Genomic DNA, 19277 nt, shown 5'->3' with positions numbered 1-19277 from the left:
CCTCGCCACCACATTCAGCAGCGTCTTTTGCGCATCATATAACCTGCACATAAAGAGTGGAAGCCTTTTCTGCTCACATAGTTTGAATCGTTTTGGGATGGTAATTTGATGGCGATGTGGGTGCCGTCTATTGCTCCGTTCCTATTTGGGAACCCGTTGATGGCATCATGGCAAAGAAAGCCCTCTTGACTTCAATGTGTTGTGCGATGGTGTATGGAAATTGTATGTGTAACTAAGTTTTGCTGATGATTTCATCCAAAACATTGTCTCATCAAGGGCTGTGAGATGCCAAACGGCAAGCTCCCGCTGAAAAGTACCCGTTGCCAAGTACCCTTAAAGTACCCTTTTTAAAGTAGGTCTTAAATCCTCTCTAAATTAAATTATATCTGACGAGCCAATCTGTACTTTCTGCAGAAAAAGTCCCACCTGTCTCTACAAAACGCGCTTTTTGCGAAATGCAGCGTGTGCCTAATCTTCAAACCGAGCAAGATCCGCCATCACTCATTCCATTTCACATTAGCTCAGGCTTTTATAGCATTTCAACAATGTTTGAAATACTTTAACAAATGACTGTACTTTATATGGATTATTATCTTAACACATGTACCCGATGCGGTCAAATGATATAGCATGTATGTTGCATAAATTCACAATGAAAATACAATGAAATCAAAAAATTCTTTAATTATTACTCTGATAATTTCACACATTTTCAACATATATTTTCCCCATTCTACACTCAATAAGCAGTTCCCATATTCCAGCATTTGGCACTGTGCGTAAGCATGGTCATGGTCGTGCATAAATTTATGCACACTCTCAAGCAAGCGTTCATATTCATAAATCTTACACTTTGCGTGGAAACGACTCCATGTATGGTTTACACACAGATTTGTGCATCTGCATGATTGATAAATGAGGCCCCGGGTGTGCAAAGCTCTTAGAGACTTACCCAAAAAGACTGTCGTCACTGCCAAAGTTGCTTCTACAACTATGACTCAGGGGTGTGAATATTTATGTAAATTAGATATTTATGTATTTCATTTTCAATACATTTGCAAACATTTCTAAAAACATGTTTTCTCTTTGTCATTGTGGGATATTGTGTGTAGATGGATGAGAGAAAATATTGAATCCATTTTGAATTCAGGCTGTAACAACAAAATGTGGAATAAGTCAAGGGGTACGAAAACTTTCTGAACTCACTGTATGCGTCACACTCAGATAAACATCATTGGTACGATAAAATTCAATTTCTACAAAATAATCACTAATTTCATGCCTAATTTCATGCCCCTTCACTAGGATACTCTACAGACCTGTGGCCAGAATCAGTTTGTTTATTCTACAATAAGTCATATTTCCAGTCAGATATCCCACTACCGCTGGGGAGTCACTTGGGTGTGATCAACAGAAGGGTGTTTCTCAATGAACAATACGGACAGGAGTTTTTCCTGACCACATGAACTGACCAGGAGTACCTCCTGGCGGTATGACCCTTGACCTCCAATCAGTGTTTAAGCATCAGTTCCTCTCATTCACTCAGTCCTGTAACAGTCGGCTCAGTAGCAGGGCTTCATGGGCCTGTCACAGCAGCACAGAGTGGCAGGCTCTAACAGGCCTCTAACAACAGTAGCTACAGCTGCATACGCTCTACACAGACACAGAGCCAGCAGCACGGCAAGTCTCTCATCAGAGGAAATGTCCATTTCCAGGTTAGGAGATAGGGGTCGGGGGTTACTGATGACAGGGTGAACAGTTCACGAAGAATCAGAACATCAACATCCCACTGAGCTGTTTGTAAATGCTTATAACACCAGCAGACAGTTCAAGCAGTGAAGGAATGCTTACTTGTGTTGATTGTTTACGTACTGTATGCTTACGTAGAATGGGTTAATGAATAACAGGGTGGATATCTATTGGGTATAGAAGGCCTATTGTATGTTGCTATATATATATATATATATGTGACTGCTGTCAGGGTACACAAATGGCTATCTGAAGAGATGGGAATAACATCTACCTATGAAATACACGTCTGTCTGCACAAGACCTCCCACACTAGCATGGTTACTCTGGTAGAGGGAGATGCAGGGTTAAGTGCAAGTTAGCCGCCTGAGATAGAGGGTTCATTTCAGTGCTGGATAAAGAAGTTAGGACAGAGATGTTCAAGTCTTCTTATGATTCTGTAGCCTTCTGAGCTAAATAGAGCAGTTCTATGAGAAATACTGCTGTACATCCCTGGGACTGATATGAGAGGAGTCTGAAGATGAGAATGGATTCTGGTGTTCCTTTTTCCACACCCTAACCCTACACAGCTTTACCCCACCATACCAACCCTGCTTCCAAATCCAACCATAAAAACCCCCCATCCTACCCTCGGCCCTGGACAGGAGGCATGCAGGGACAACATGAGAGTTGATATAATAAACATCAAGTAATGGAACATTCCAGATGGTCCACCCACCATGGAGCGTTGCTTTGAATAGTAATGTCTGTTCTGGTCCTAAATCTTTATGCATGGGCACCGGGGCAGATAGAGCAAGGTGAGACTCATGCGTAAGTAACACTTGCAGTAGCAGCGGCAGCAGCAGCAGAATCTTCAAAACATTATCAGACCAAACTGAGATTCCAAGTAACATTACAAGACCCATCAGGTCAGATTGTCAGATCAAACCGAGATATCCGAGCCCCAACGAAGTCAGACGGTCCTTCAGTTCAGTGTCTTTTTACTCGCAGGGATACACAGACTTCTTTTGTTCCAGCATCCTGTCCACTCGTCCTTCAAACAGTCCCTTTTCCCCTTTCCGTGCTTTCTCAACCCCGCCTCTCTTCTCCAGAGGGGATGTGAGGAGTGAGGGAGGGGCTGCCCGTGTCCTGAGGGGAGAATAGTAACCTAAGCCTCAGTGGGCTCCTGTCTCTCCCTGGGTCAAAAGAGGGTGAGGGTTGAAAGGTCAGAGTGAGAGATGAGGTGTAAAGGGTGAGGGGTCAGGGTTGATCCTCCCGTAATGCCTTCTGCAAGCTCTGTCGGTAGACTGCGAATCTCTGCTCCACCAATCGCACACGCTCGGCCTCCTCCTTCTCCAGAATCACCAGGAAGTTCTGCAGCTCAGGAGCCGAGAACGCATGCCACTGAGATGGAGAGAACGAAAGGGAGAGAGAGCGGTATTAGTGATGTTAGAGATGGCATTCATGTAGCAATTAATGATTTTAGGACACACAGTGTGTGTGTGTGTGGTGTGTGTGTGTGTGGTGTGTGTGTGTGTGTGTGTGTGGTGTGTGTGTGTGTGTGTGTGTGTGTGTGGTGTGTGTGTGTGTGTGTGTGTGTGTTGTGTTTGTCTTACCTCTCTACCTCTCCGGTCTCGTTCTCCTTGAGGACAAAGCTGAGCAGCTCAGGGTCTGGCCCTGCCACCAGTCTCAGAGAGAGAGGACACTCCACCAGAGGAAGTTTCTGGAACAGATCTACTCAGACACACAGCAAAGGAAAGACACATCAGGTTCCACGTCCAGGCTATTAGCATATTATCAAATATCTTCAGACCTACACTCAGTAGGACCAGAATGTATATGTGTATATAACTCACCCTGTCCATCGCGGTGTGTCTGTCTGTACAGGGCAAACTTGCGTGGGTTATCCAGCACCATAAATTTCTTCAGCAGGCCCTGTATGACCTCCCTGACCGTGGTAGTACTACTAATGTGGAGTTGCTTCGCACAGTCACTGGGCAGGTAGAACGACGTCCGCTTCTCACTGAACCCTGCTCCCGCCCCCTCCTGGCCTTCTGACACCGTCATTGGCCGACCGTGTCTTTCCGCCTGGCCGTCTAATCCCGTCCCCTCCACAGCGAGCACCGTGACTGGTCGACTTAGTCTGAGGTGGACCTTAATGAAGCCAGTGTACAAACCATCAGCACCCTGGGGGAGAGAGAGAAAGAGATAGAGAGAGAAAAGAGAGAGAGAGATTCATGTGTGTCTGTATTGGTAAATTCCCACTCAGTACTTCATACTAGTACACTCTTAGAAAAAAGGGTTCCAACAGGGTTCTTCGGCTATCCCAGTAGGAGAACCCTTTTAAGGTTCTAGATAACACAGTTTTTTCTAAGAATGTAGCTATGTGTATATGTAACGTGTTGTAGCACTCACCAGTTTCATGCCATTCTCTGAGACCGTAGAGTTGTAGTCCTCTATTCTGGCCCGCAATTCTTCCTCTGACAGAGCCTTGGGCCCTCTCTCCTCTTCGACCTCCTTCTGCTGAAACACAGAGAGAGAGACAGACAGCAGGCTGTGTGAGAAACAGGAACTGCAGTACAGGGGGAAGTTGAGACAGACAGAGCAGTCATTATGACTCAGACCTGAGGACACCTGGACTATATGATGTTTCTTTCAGGCTGCTGCTATCACTCCAAACAGCAGAGGGCGCTGTCTTTCAGACAGGCACAGTGGAGTTTCCACTTAGACCTAAGAACCCAGGGTGCACTGTGTGCGCGCACACGCACACACTCACATAGTCTTGTACAGCTAACCTTGTGGGGACACACAATTCAGTTCCATTCAAAATCCTATTTTCCCTAATCCTAACTGTACTCTTACCCTAACCTTAACCCAAAAACCTGACCTTAACCATAACCTTAGCTCCTAACCCTAAACCTTAACATAATTCTAACCCTAATTCTAACCTTAACCCTAAACCCCCTAGAAATAGCATTTGACCTCGTGGGGACTGACAATGTCCCCAGTTGGTCGAATTGTTATTTTTTTACTATTCTTGTGGGGACTTTTGGTCCCCACAAGAATAGTTAAACACGTCCACGCACACACACACACACACACGCACGCATGCACCCCCACACTTCTGGACATTGCCCATTGGGCTCTAATATTTATAGAATGTTGCGTGACTCTTCATTCTTGTCTCCCTTTCCCTTCCTCCTCCTCCCATCCACCCAAGCCCCAGCATGACAACACTGCAGTTGCCCCCACAGACTGAACAGGAGGCAGGAAATATTCTGAATGGAGCAGAGATATAGAGAATTACACTGACACTATGACTCTATGACTCTGTGTCGCTCTTTTTCTCAGTCTCGCTCCCTCTTTCTCTCCCCCGTTCTCTCCCTCTTCATCCCCACTGACAGAGACATCAAGCAGTCACTCGGACAGCTCCAATCTCTCCCACTGCTACGGCCACGAAAAAGCACAAAACTTCCCCTCCCAACATGCAGTGTGAGTGAAGGGCTCATCATGAGGCTCGCTCATTATGGGGGTGAGGGAGAGATGAAGGAGGGACGGGGGATGATGAGGCGCGAAGGGAAGATGAGAATGGGGGAGAGGAGGCGAGAAGAGGAGAGAATATGGGGAGGCATGGTTGCTGAGCAAGCCTTAGCAACACAGAGTTTGACTGGGTTATTTATAGATGCATCCTCTTATGTAGATGCTGTTTTCTTTTTTTCTCCTCCTTTTCACTCTCTTTTTCTGGGAAACGGTGGTGTGAGCGACAGACAGCTAGGGGAAGAGAGAGAGAGAGAGAGAGAGAGAGAATGCAGGGCAGGAACCATTTATGTATGGGAGTCCTCAGGGCGTGAGGGGACAGAGTCTGCTTCATTCAGTACAGTCGCTTTGTATACGCGCGCGCGTGTGTGTGTGTGTGTGGTGAGGGTGCAGTATATCTTGGCTTGCGTTTAGCAGAGATGGGGAGTAGGATCAGTCTGAACAGGACGTGGTGTCTTCCCTTTCTTCACTCCTCTCTTGTCGCATGACAGACCATTAACTTCTCTCCTCCATGAACAATCTGCTCGGGCGGAGAGTTATGTTTAGTGTGCGTTTACGGCTTAGTGTGTTGTGTGTGTGTTTATCTTGGCAGGTTCCAGTGCAGTAAGAGTTAATGATGTGAGAACGCAGAGGGAGCTTTGGGCAAACTGGTATAAAATGTCAAACTGACCATCTCTAAACAGCCGTGAGACTAAACACAAAGACCTTGAAACAGCATGAATATTCCTGCAACATCAAAACTAGAGGATTGGCACAGCATTACTGTATTATGTGCAACTCAATGTCTGCTGATGGGGAAAATACTCCACTGCAGACTGTATGCATTTTGTTTTATACCTTACAGTTGCTCTATGCCATAGAGACGCATTTTGAACACACACACCTGCCTCACACATAGGCAGGGTCAGACTACGGCATTTGGGATGCCGAGGCACCTAATTCCCCAACCCCCCCCTGCTGTTTTATAGCTCATCTCATGCTATTCTTCAATAAGATATTCCAATGATCCTGGGATTAAACACCTCTCTCTGACACTGGATCCTGGACTTCCTGACGGGCCACCCCAAGTTGGTCATGGTAGGAAAAAACACATCTGCCATGCTGACCCTCAACACGGGGGACCCTCAAGGGTGCGTGCTTAGTCCCCTCCTGTACTCCCTGTTCACCCACGACTGTGGCCAAGCACGACTCCAACACGTCATTTTGTTTGCAGACGACGTAACGGTGGTATGCCTGATCACCGACAGCGATGAGACAGCCTACAGGGAGGAGGGCAGAGACCTGGCAGTGTGGTGCCAGGACAACAATCATTCCCTCAATGTCAGCAAGACAAAGGAGCTGATCGTGGACTACAGGACCAAGCATGCCCCCATTCACATTGATGGGGCTGTAGTGGAGTGGGTCGAGAGCTTCAAGTTCCTTGGTGTTCACATCACTAAGGCTCGATCATGATCTAAACTAGGGTTGAATATTTTCGATGTATTTTACAAATGTTCCATCCTGAAAATAAATGACTTTTCTCCAGGGTAACCTGGTATTTCCCGCCAAAACCGGAAGTGTCATTCAAAATCATTATAAAGCATATGCATCGTGCCTTCGTAAAGTATTCAGACGGCAGGGACAGGGAGACTAGTCAGGATCGAGGCAAAAATTAATGGAGCAAAGTACAGAGATATCCTTGATGAAAACCTGCTCCAGAGCGCTCAGGACCCCAGACTGGGGCGAAGGTTCACCTTCCAACAGGACAACGATCCTAAGCACACAGCCAAGACAGCGCAGGAGTGGCTTCGGGACAAGTCTCTGAATATCCTTGAGTGGCCCAGCCAGAGCCCGGACTTGAACCTGATTGAACATCTCTGGAGAGACCAGAAAATAACTGCTATAACCTAGCGCGTTCGCTCTTCTTTCAAACTACCAGTGAGTTCTACTGGCCGCTGTATTTAACATTCAGCAAAAAAGAGCTTGTGTTCCTCTTCGAGTAGTCTACTGTTATAAGAAATGATGCCCAGCAAGCTATTCTAGTCTAGCTTTTCCTGCATGGGACTCCAAGAGCTAAGGAGAGTTTTTTAATGAGAGGCCAGCGGAGCACAGGTATTGCGCAAGAGACAGAGGCAATAAGTTAGAAGTGTATTATGCTTAACCCATCATTAATTAGCTACATATAAGGCTAATACTGCAATGAATGTATTACCTGAAATAGGTAGGCTAGGACGTCTATATATAGGGCTATATACTGTATCAACCTAGAACAGGACGATCTATTTTGGATGCAATTTGAATGGAGTTGATGGAGAGGGAGAAAGTGCTCATGCACTCTTTCTGTTCTTTTTTGTGCTGACATTCTTGCTCTGGCTCTATGCACACTCACTGTACTCTACCCACACACTCATACATACTACACTGACACTCCAACACACTACATGCACTCACACACATAAAACACACACTCACACAGACAACCTTTCACACTCTTCACATACGCTGCTGCTACTCTGTTATCTATCCTGATTGTCTAGTCACCTCAATCTAAATGTACGTATTACCACAATTATGTCAACTACCTCGTACCCCTGCACATTGACTCGGTACCGGTACTCCTTCTATATAGCCTCGTTATTGTTAAAAAAAATAGTTTTCTTATTTGCTAATCTTTTCTTACTTTTTAACTCTGCATTGTTGGTAAAGGGCTCGTAAGTAAGAATTTTGCACATGAGACAACTAAAATTTGATTTGATTTTGCCATGTAGATGAGAAAACATTTTGCAGTTTTAAAGCTAATTTCCTGCTATTCTACACATTTTGCCATGAGGCTGAGATACAAGATTCCAGGGTCAGAATTGAAAAATCCTCCACTAGTTCTTAGTTCTTGAAAACTATCAAGTCTCTCAGGAATTCCTGTGTTTGTGGCTTGATGTTTCCTAACTGCTAAATATAGTTATCTCCCTCCCCTCTGTGCATTCCTCTAGAAGTGAGAGAGAGAATGGTCAGAGGACAATAGAATAGTAGGACAATACTGAACCATTCACCCCTGCCGGGTCCATGGCCAACCACACCCACACAGAGCTCAGGCCCAGAGAAAGTAAACCAGAATACCCCAACTCAGACCCAGGGCTCCCAGACATCCACAGCCAGGGAAAGTAAACCAGAATACCCAAACTCAGACCCAGGGCTCCCAGACATCCACAGCCAGGGAAAGTGTACATGGCTCACACATTGGAGGTTGTTGTTGCCCCCACTTTGACAGGATCAAACTCTGTGAAGCATTCATTTGGGCTGCAATCTGAGGTGCAGTTCATTTCCGACTTCTGAGGCTGGTAACTCTAATGAACTTATCTTCTGCATCAGAGGTAACTCTGGGTCTTCCTTTCCTGTGGCGGTCCTCATGAGAGCTAGTTTCATCATAGTGTTTGATGGTTTTAGCGACTGCACTTGAAGAAACGTTCAAAGTTCTTGACATTTTCCAGATTGACTGACCTTCATGTCTTAAAGTAATGATGGACTGTCATTTCTCTTTGCTTATTTGAGCTGTTCTTGACATAATATGGACGTGGTCTTTTACCAAATAGGGCTATCTTCTGTATACCACCCCTACGCTGTCATAACACAACTGATTGGCTCAAACGCATTAAGAAGTAAAAAAATTCCACAAATTAACTTTTCACATGGCACACCTGTTAATTGAAATGCATTCCAGGGGATTACCTCATGAAGCTGGTTGAGAGAATGCCAAGAGTGTGCAAAGCTGTCATCATGGCAAAGGGGGGCTACTTTGAAGAATCTCAAATACAAAATATAATTGGATTTGTTTAACACTTTTTTGGTTACTACATGATTCAATATGTGTTATTTCATTGTTTTGATGTCTTCACTCTAATTCTACAATGTAGAAAATTGTCAAAATAAAGAAAAACCCTTGAATGAGTAGGTGTGTCCAAACGTATGACTGATACTGTATGTTGGAGCACTTTGGTTTCACGAATAAATATGTTGTAATGGAACCAAATGATCTGTTTCTGTCTTCAGTCCTTTTTAATTAGGGTAGATGGGCTATATGCGCTACGCTATAGGTTGAATGTAATCGTCTGACTATAACCAGCCTGAGTAGGCCTAAAACTCCATTCCTATTCAGAGTTTAGAGAAAATTAATCGAATTGGAAATGAGCTATTATCAGGCTGGTTAATGTGATGCACGTCTGTTGAATTTAGAAAAATCCATCGCACTCGTCCCCACCCCTGCCCCACCTACTCAGCCAGTCAGGAGCTGCTACTGCGTTGCGTCCATGGCATACTGCATACTTTTTACTAAATGGTCCATGCTAAATAGTATGCGGCAAAAAGTACATAATATACAGTTTAAATATGGAGTACGCTAGTATGGGTATTCGGACACAGCCACTGTCATCTGAGGCTGCAGTGTTGCCCCAGAAACATTACAAACAGATTCAGGCCTTTTACTGTAGCTTACGCAACAAACACAACAGCTTAACATTCAACATTTACTAAACTTTCCCCACAATGGTAAATGGTGATGACTCATATTGGCCTGGGTACTCCGTGGCTCACTCTCAGATACCAGCTTACAGAAGGTTCCAGCACTTTAGTGTCATAAACATTTTCCAAAATAGAACTTTAAGTGATGTCTGTGGGTGTCCTGATACTTGATTACCTAACCCTAACCTGAGCTGCACCCTCATCTCAGACTGTCTCAGAACGTTAGGTCTTTATTTTTACTTTAAAAAACATTTTATAAACAATAGACAACATACACATACAAAAGACAACATCATACAAACATCAACCACATCACACCTGCCCAGACCCACTAACACACACCCCCATCTCCAGTGCCCGAATCACTTTCCGCCACATGGCCTGAAGCGGAACCATTTAGTTTCTCCCTGTAGCCCACGGACTTGATTTTTCCATTGTGTTAATGATGGCGGATTGATTTCTTTTAGAATACATTTTTTCAAGATGATTCAAGATGATCAGCCAACCCATCGGGTATCTCACTACACCTCCATATGGCATGTCTTGAAATATGCAGACAGACAGATTACAAAGTAATTTTACATTGTAATACTTCTGACAGTCAACTTTCTAGCTCCTCCCACAACTTCCAGACTTTACAGCATTCCCAGAAGTCATGGATTATTGAGTCGTTATTCGTTTTACACTTAAGACATTACTACTAGTGTGCTGTAGAATTTGAAATTGTGTCTCGTATAATAAATTCTATACATTAGTTTACACTGGATTAAGTGTACATTTTCATTAACTGTAACTTCGTTAGTTATACTCAAACTTTCCCTGCATATTGCACCAACATCAGTTATTTTTAAGTCTTGGTTCCAATAGTTTATATTTTTTTCTAAGAGATTCTCAGTTGGATAGGCTCTCTGCAAGGTTTTGTATATATTTCCTGTCATATGAACATCCTTTTCCCTCAAGGTTGCTCTGATGTCCATAAGATGTCAAAGTGGTATTTGTAACTATTGTATTGTATTTGGATGTATTTGTATTTGAAACTATCTACACACTGTATATTGGTTAGTCCAAAATGACGTTTTAATTCTGTCATGGAAATAAATGCATTTCCTTTAACCAAGTAATTTACAATTTCTATGCCTTTAGTTTTCAATGTGGACAAATTCATTGGTGAATTCTGAAAGCTACCAAGTATTGTTTTTAGGAAGGGATATTGGTTCTTGTAGAATACGTTTCATTTGCCTCCATGTTGTTATAGTGTTCTTAACTATGAAGTTGTTAATGAGCTTAGCTTTATCGTTTAAAAACAGACACCTAAACAGATTCTGGGGATGAGCATGCGCATTATCAATATGTACCCATTATTCCTCTTTAGTGCATTTAACTGTATGGTCGCAAGTAAAAGTCTTGAGTAGCGAGTTGATACAGTTCAACATCTGGAAGGTTAAAACCTCTGACTTAAGAAGATGTAAAACTTCCTTTTTATTCTATTCATTTGATTTGCCCATATAAAAGTCCTATGACAGAGTATACTTTTTTGTGTCTTCGGTGGGGTCATTAGTATTACAGAAAATAAATACAAAAACTTCTAAAAGAGGTTTATTCTACCTGTAAAATTTATGGGAAGATTATTCCATTTAATTAAATCTGCTTTCAGATTGTTGAGTAATGGAATTAAGTTATTTTTATATATTTGTTGTTTGTTGTCACTTATTAAGCATCCTAAGTATGTCATATTTTTTGTGGTCCACTTAAAGGATTGCTGTAGATCGTGAGATATTTATTTTCTTTTTCCTATTGCCATTATTTTGGGAGTTTTCCGTGTTAATTTTTTATCCTGAGATTTCTGAGTATTCTGAAAATAGTTTTAGCAAAGGGGGCATTGAGTTTTCAATATTGGTCAGGTATATCAGGAGATCATTTGCAAATAAGTTTAGTTTATAATCATGTTTACCAATACAGATACCTGTTACATTTGGGTCTTGTCTAATTCTTTCTGCAAGCGGAACAATTGCCAGAGAAGGGACACCCCTGTCTTGTGCGCCTTTCTAAAGCAATTTAATCAGATAATGTTTTATTTGTGTATATTTTTGCTTTAGGTCATGTATACAACATTTTTTTTACAATGTATTATTTCAGCTGGAAAGTTGAAAGCTTCCAAAGTTTTGAATAGAAAAGGCCATTCAAGGCAGTCGAAAGCCTTTTCGGCATCAACAGCCATTATTAATAAATCTATATCTTGTTTTTTTGCGTATTGTATTAAACTTAAACATGTTCGTATTTTTTTGTAAGTATCAAACCCTGTTTGATTGACATGTACAGCATCATGTCTAGTAAGACTTTTGCCATTTTATTGCTTTTGATCTTTGTTATTATTTTATTGTCACAATTTATTAAACTTATGGGTTTATAATGAGCAGGGGATCCTCCAGATTTTCCTGGTTTTAATATAACTGAAATAACTGTTTGATACATGGAATTAGGAAGTACAGAATTGAGTGACGTGTGTTGTCATTTGTGTAAATAAGGGGGCTACTTTGTCCCAAAATGTTGAATAGAATTCTATAGGAAAAGCATCCATACCTGGTGCTTTTCTCCTGCTAATGTTCTAACAGTATCTAGTATTTATCTTTAGGTGACCTCTCTTTTTAGTGATTATTTTTTGTCTGCTGATAATTGCTTCAGAGTTGTTGAGTCTAAGAAGGATCAGTCCAACAATTCAGATTTGTATACATTTTCATAGAAACTTTTAAACATTGTTATTTGTGATTACAGCTTTTGTAACTTTATCTCTTACAATTATAACTGGTTTAGCATGTATTCGTTTTGTGAGAGGTGCAATATATTTAACAGGTTTATTTGCCATTACATAGTATGCTTTATTTGAGTTTAACCTGTAGTTGTTGGCTCTCAAAAGTAAAAGATCGTATTCCTGATTAAGTTCCGAAATGGTATTTTCTTCTTTACCTTGTGAATATTTTTTATGTGCTTTCTCTAAGATGGTGATTTATTTATTTTTCTTTCATTTTAATTTCTAAACCAGATAGAATTTTTTTACTGAGGATGAGATTATCATCCCCCTAACGTATGCCTTAAAGGTATCCCAAAGTACTTTTAATTTACGTATTTAATACATGTGCTCTGTTCATTCTCCAAATTCTGTCGCTATATGTATTTTCTATTGGTGTAATGATCCGATATCACTATATCATTACTTTTTTAATCCAGTAAATTGTTGAGCGCATTTCAGGAAAAAAAATGTTGTCAATTCTTGAATAGGTTTCTTACTTTGAGAAAAAAAGGAATAGTTTTTTGTAGTTGGGAATAAATCTCCAGGTGTTCTGTAAAATATGTGTAGAGATTAACATGTTCAGCCTCTTTGGAGGCTCCCTAAATTAGCCTTTTTTATTAATATGTCTGTTCATCTTATCGAATGTATAATTTAGGTCCCCTGCTAAAATAATAGTTCCTGTCTGGATTTAATCTAATATAGCTTGATTTCTATCTAAAACCAGCAGATTTGTCGCTGGTGGAATATACAATAAAATCAATGTGTAATTTTCACCATGTAAGGTACAATTCATCATTAGAAAATGGCCTTCTTGGTCCTTGTGCTGGGATATAACGGAAAATGGTGTATTCTTATTTATCAGGATGCCTACACCTCTGCTGTTACTACAGTAGGTGGCAGCATAGGCCTCTCCAACCCAGCTCCTCTTTAAATGTTCAATTTCAAAAAAAAAAAAAAAAATGTAACTCTAGCTAGAAAACCACATCAGCTGACAATATCTCTTTAAATGTTCAAGAAACATATGCTTTTTTACCCATCATGGAGCGCGTGCACATTCCATGTGATAAGTTGGATTTTGTTGGTCTTTACTTGTATAGAATCAAAGTTAACCTTATCTGTTCCGTCTATCATTGAAGAACCAAGTAAAACATTTTAGCAGACATGACATATGAAGGCGGTGGGCATTTCATGTAATGGGAGGATCATATTATAAATACATAGTTATGGTATACATTACATACATAGAGATAGTGGGCATGTGGGCTTAGCAGACATATCATATATTAATATTTTTTAAATAAAAAGCAAAGTACGTCTTTGTACTTGAGGCGCTATGCTTCAGTTCTAAACGTCATCGTTACCACGGCAACACAAAACCCACTTCCTGTAGTGGCACATGGTCGTTGGACGTGATCAGGTAACACAACACCCCTGGTGTCACACACCGCTGTGGCCATTACGGTCTAGAGTGAGCCTGTAGAGGACTCACATCCCACAATACTGCCATACAGACATCACAGAGAATGAAACCCACGTACAATTCTGTGAAATGATCTCTCTGAAATGGATCCGGGGTGGTATAACGGCGGTCTACAAAACCATTGATCCCTGAGCAGACTGTTCCAGTAAAGGAGGCACACAGGAGAGGAGACCACACTTAGCTCCCCAAGTCTCTGATAGCCAAATTAACTCCTGTAGATGAGCTGTGACAGCTGCGATAGTAGAGTGCTGCTAGGATAATGAGCAGTGGAGGTGACATAAGGGAGTGACTGAGTGAGGGAGGGAGGGGAAAAGAGAGGCACAGATCCTGTAATGGAAGCTCTAACCCATGCCTCGTTTCCCATTTCACAGACGGCATATACAGTAGACCAGGTGTGTGTGTTTCCCTGTGCTACTAGTTTCATACGTTCATTCAGTGTCGTATCTCCCCCAATAACGTTCGCTTCTCTTGTGATCAGCAAGCGCCAGACAGACACGAATACGCACTCACACTCCTGCTTGACCACCTTAGCTGAGCTCTGTTAGTGGGTCAAGTGTCGAATGGAAGCAACACATGATCCAGCCCCAGCACTGATTCCATTTCACAGCTCGGTGTGCGCAGACACAGACAGACACACACCGACACCGCTTCACAAACACACACGTGCGCCTGTCCGCAGCACCACGAGAGCGCCCCGGCCGTCTGTACGGGTGGCCGCCAACGCACACAGCACACGCACACCCACACACAGCGCGCTGGCACACGCGACCCTGAGTGGCGCCCCTTCCCGACACACACACACAGCTCGCGGTGTCCATCGTCGCCAGCACACACCAACACACACACACACACACACACACACACACAAGCACATGTAGACACGTGTGTGTGTGTACGTGTGTGTGTGTGACATTAATTATAAACACTGGTGATTTTACTAATTCATTCATTCATTTCCACGACATCAAAGCTCCATTTAGAGCAAGGGAGCGCTCCACAGCAGTAACCACACACACACACTGATCCACGCACACACACACACGCACATAACACTGATGAATATGCTCATCAGGACGGGAGGGAGGAGATTAGAGGTCCTCTTTTCTTTGTGAATTAATGTCAAGAGATGAGCCAACTGCTCCAGATCAGCCAGCTTTAACACTCAGCTAGGGTGAGTGAGACAGTGTTCAAGAGAGAGAGAGAGAGAGAGACAGAGAGAGAGAGTTTATGAATGCATGTAAATGTGCGTGTGTCTGTTTCTCTGGGTTTGCATTGGCGCCATTCCTTCTGCGTTTCTTCTGTGGGAGGCAAAGTGCTTCCAGTTCAGAGGTCATTAAAGCTGGAATCCGCAGCAGTGAAACTGCCATGTCCATTAAGTTGATGGAGTAGGGCTGGGGAGTAGGAAGTAAAAGCCCCTAAACCCTGAGGTTTCTCCATTATGGTCAGGGTTTGGGTTTGGGGAGCTGATTCTAAGCTGATTTTAGATCTGTGGCTGGCGCCATTGTAGTCAACAACAAGAGTAAACTGACACGCACTCTAGTAGATTGTGTCAGAGAGTACAGGCAAACTGTGGCTTTTCTATATTTGCATGTCTGTTTTTCATATTCAAACGTTAGTGAGTGACAGGGTGGTTTTCCTGTACAGGGAGACTGTTGCTACCGCACGGTATCGTTCTTACAGTTTATGGGGAATTGGAAACTTTGGGTTGTGGTTTAAGACTGGGTTCTTTGTTTTTGGGGCACAACGATCTCCACTCTGGCCTTCCAAAGTAACCAACACACAACGATCTCCACTCTGGCCTTCCAAAGTAACCAACACACAACGATCTCCACTCTGGCCTTCCAAAGTAACCAACACACAACAGTCTCCACTCTGGCCTTTCCAAAGTAACCAACACACAACGATCTCCACTCTGGCTTCCAAAGTAACCAACACACAACAGTCTCCCACTCTGGCCTTCCAAAGTAACCAACACACAACAGTCTCCACTCTGGCCTTCCAAAGTAACCAAACACACAACAGTCTCCACTCTGGCCTTCCAAAGTAACCAACACACAACATCTCCACTCTGGCCTTCCAAAGTAACAACAACACAACAGTCTCCACTCTGGCCTTCCAAAGTTACCAACACACAACGATCTCCACTCTGGCCTTCCAAAGTAACCAACACACAACAGTCTCCACTCTGGCCTGTCCAAAGTAACCAACACACAACAATCTCCACTCTGGCCTTCCAAAGTAACCAACACACAACAGTCTCCACTCTGGCCTTCCAAAGTACCAACACACAACAATCTCCACTCTGGCCTTCCAAAGTAAACCAACACACAACAGTCTCCACTCTGGCCTTCCAAAGTAACCAACACACAACAGTCTCCACTCTGGCCTTCCAAAGTAACCAACACACAACAGTCTCCACCCTGGCAACCCAAACTCCAAACTGACAGACACAGGGCTGGGGCTGAATTATTTAATGATGGTGCTCTTTCCTAACCAGAGAGCAGAGGCACTGCAGATATTGAGATCACACTGACAAAGGCCTGTGTGTAAGTGTCTGTGTGTGTGTGTGTGTAAGTGTCTGTGTGTGTGTGTGTCTGTGTAAGTGTCTGTGTGTGTGTCTGTGTAAGTGTGTTTGTAAAACAACAGCATCTCTATGCCCTCTGTCCTAATCAGCAAACGTTTCCTTCCTACACATCCTTGTGTGTGTGTGTGTGTGTGTGTGTGTGTGTGTGTGTGAGATAGAGAGAAGGTCATGTAGCCCGTTAAAAGCCTTAAGAACAATCTCCCAGTGGGGGTGTGAGAGTGGTGTGGGGGTGTTTTCTGCATAAACATGTAGTACATATTATTCTGTAACTTTACACCGACACAGTTGCAGTCCTATGTTATACAACTGCTTACTATTTACATGAACAGACAAACAAGCTCCAAAAACGGCATCACCACTGCTGTGCAACATTAAAAGGGTGTGTGTGTGTGTGTGTGTGTGTGTGTGTGTGTGTGTGTGAGTGTGTGCGCGCGCGTTCCTGTGGAGTTCTGATCTCAAAGCAGAATCAGTGAGATCCGCCGTTGCCATGGTTACATTGACCAGCTGAATTATGCTAAGCGAAAAGAAAGAACGTGGAAGAGCGAGAATGACAGAGAGACCTATAGCAAAACTCACACTGAACAACGGATGTGTGTAACTATTTAACTAACTTCCCTGTTACTACGGAAACAGCGACAGGCGAGGGATTTCGATGAACCCATTACCATATTGCTGCTATGCAGTCCTTTGCGTTTTAAGCCATGAAGAACTGTCCTAGAGGGGCTAGCTCCTACAAGGAAGGCTGCATGGATAACTGATCGAATGCAGGCACACCTCTCTGTCACACACACACACACACAGTAAAACACAAACGGTCACACTTTATTTGGGTAGTCCGGATATTCTATCTGAAGATGCTCTACAGATGGTCAACCTATCTGTTGATAAGCAAATGCTTGCTAACATTACGGTTAGGGATAAGGGTTAGGGCTAGCAGATAGTTAAGTTGAAATGTTACTGATAGTCTGTAGAGCCTCTACCGATGGGCCATCCACATAGTGTTACCACACACACTTCCTCTTAGCTCAACGCTTCTCCTTTTTCAGGCATCAAAAACGGACACAACATGAAGCGAAACATACCACTCCTCCCCTCCCTCCATCTTTTTTTTATCTCTGTCGTACCTTAACCAGCTTTGGGGGCTGGCGGAAGAAGTTTGTCTTTGCGGTGAAGAAGGTGAAGTCTTCGCCCTCCTCGTCCAGACTGCAGTAGCCGCTGCTCATGCTGTTGCTGCCCGTCATTTAAGGGCTTCAATTTGAGCCCTCGGCTGCCTATAAACACCCAGCAGAGCAGCAGGAGGAAACCTGATTGTCCCCAGGGGGGAAATACTCTGTCTGGAGAGACATTCAGTCACACTGTTCACAACGCTCACAGTCCCAGAGCTCTTCACATCCACAGTCAGTCACCTCAGTAGGTCAGTATAGGGACACACGTACGGCTCACAGCCCAAGTGGCGCCTCTCGATTCCAAACATCCACTGCCAGTACTCCACAGTCTTGTGTCTGTAGGTACCCAGATAAGCTTGGGCTCCAGAATCAGGGGTGAGGTCAGCTCAGATTCGGGTCCTACCAGCGCTCCTCGTGTCACCGGAGAGGCTTCAGGAAATCCGAGAGCGCGAGTAGAGACGTGTCACTTCCTCCTGTCGTGTGTGTGCTCTGACCCCAATATCACACACACACACTCATACTGTACACACACGTTGGTGTCACAGAGTCAGTTAACCCTGCTCACCTGAATGCCTCACACACACACTGCCCCTTCAACCCCCTCCTGCCCTGCAGCTGTCTGTGCTGATCAGCTAATAAGAACTGTGAATGGGTGCACACACACAAATTACTTCAGCAGGTCACTGCTGCTTACCCATTCAGACACACGCTCACATCAATTACTCTGACAGGCTCTCTCCCACACACACACACACACACACACTCCGGTAACTGTAGTTCAGGTCAGTGGCTCCAGACTGCAGTGGGCCTGTGCTGTATGGCTGTGTGTGTGTAGTCCTTGGTTCTTGGGGAAGAGACCTCGGCTGCTGCAGGCTTCTGACATTCAGCGGTTTCTCCTCTCTTCTCCTCTCTTCTCCTCTCTTCTTCTCAGACTCACGGACTAACAGAGAAGCCTTTGCGCTGCACCTCCCACTCGCTATCTCTCCTTTTGTGTTTGTTTTGCTCTCTCTTTCTCTCTCTCTCTCTGTCTCTCTCTCTCTCGCAGCCTTGCTCAACCATCTGTGGTTGAGTCTTATCTGCCAACGAGCTTTCTGCAGAGCTACAAAAACACCCTCCCCCCGCTCTCTCTCTTCCTGCAAGCAACGGCACCCAGCTCAGCCCAGCCACATCCTCTGAGAGAGAGAGAGAGAGAGAGAGAGAGAGAGAGATGCGGTCTCGCAGCTCATAACACCTGATATGCATGAGCAGGAAGCCACTCAGTAACATGGCTGCTGTGCTCTGCCTTAGCGCTACCAATGCTGCATGAGAGAAACCTCCAGATTTATAATGTACGGGTCATCTTACTGCATTATACATACACTCTTATCAACATGCTCAGAAAAACAGCGGAATCAAGTACAGGTCCTACTGCTTGAGTTCTTGTACCTCTTATAGAATATTAGCTCAACATTATTGTGGAGTTCCTGTACCTAAATATAAACAGTACCAGCACCCAAAATGAGT

At 43.7% G+C, this 19277-nt stretch overlaps 1 protein-coding gene across 1 annotated transcript; it reads right to left on the bottom strand.

Annotated features, from left to right (window-relative positions):
- Positions 1-664: 664 nt before the first annotated feature.
- Positions 665-18886, bottom strand: rassf5 (Ras association domain family member 5). The gene is made up of 5 exons (XM_023996124.2): positions 17733-18886; positions 4144-4251; positions 3585-3915; positions 3349-3462; positions 665-3134 (listed from the first exon to the last, which is right to left on the bottom strand). Exons 1-5 carry the CDS (start codon positions 17847-17849, stop codon positions 2989-2991), a joined length of 816 nt encoding a protein of 271 aa, XP_023851892.1. The 5' UTR covers positions 17850-18886; the 3' UTR covers positions 665-2988.
- Between the last annotated feature and the right edge of the window lie 391 nt (positions 18887-19277).

The sequence above is a fragment of the Salvelinus sp. IW2-2015 genome, linkage group LG11 (assembly GCF_002910315.2).
Source record: "Salvelinus sp. IW2-2015 linkage group LG11, ASM291031v2, whole genome shotgun sequence".
Taxonomy (NCBI): Eukaryota; Metazoa; Chordata; class Actinopteri; order Salmoniformes; family Salmonidae; genus Salvelinus; species Salvelinus sp. IW2-2015.
The sequence above is the reverse complement of the archived record's forward strand: the minus strand, read 5'-3'. Positions and strand labels throughout refer to the sequence as shown.

Bases quoted from the DNA above. Each gene is read 5' to 3' on its own strand.
- rassf5 (XM_023996124.2), bottom strand. From the start codon at position 17,849: ATGACGGGCAGCAACAGCATGAGCAGCGGCTACTGCAGTCTGGACGAG. The intron at 3,463-3,584 runs GTGAGTTATATA...GTGTCTGAGTAG, and splicing joins GACACACCGCGATGGACAGG to ATCTGTTCCAGAAACTTCCT. The intron at 3,135-3,348 runs AGAGGTAAGACA...TCTCTCCATCTC, and splicing joins GAACGAGACCGGAGAGGTAG to AGTGGCATGCGTTCTCGGCT.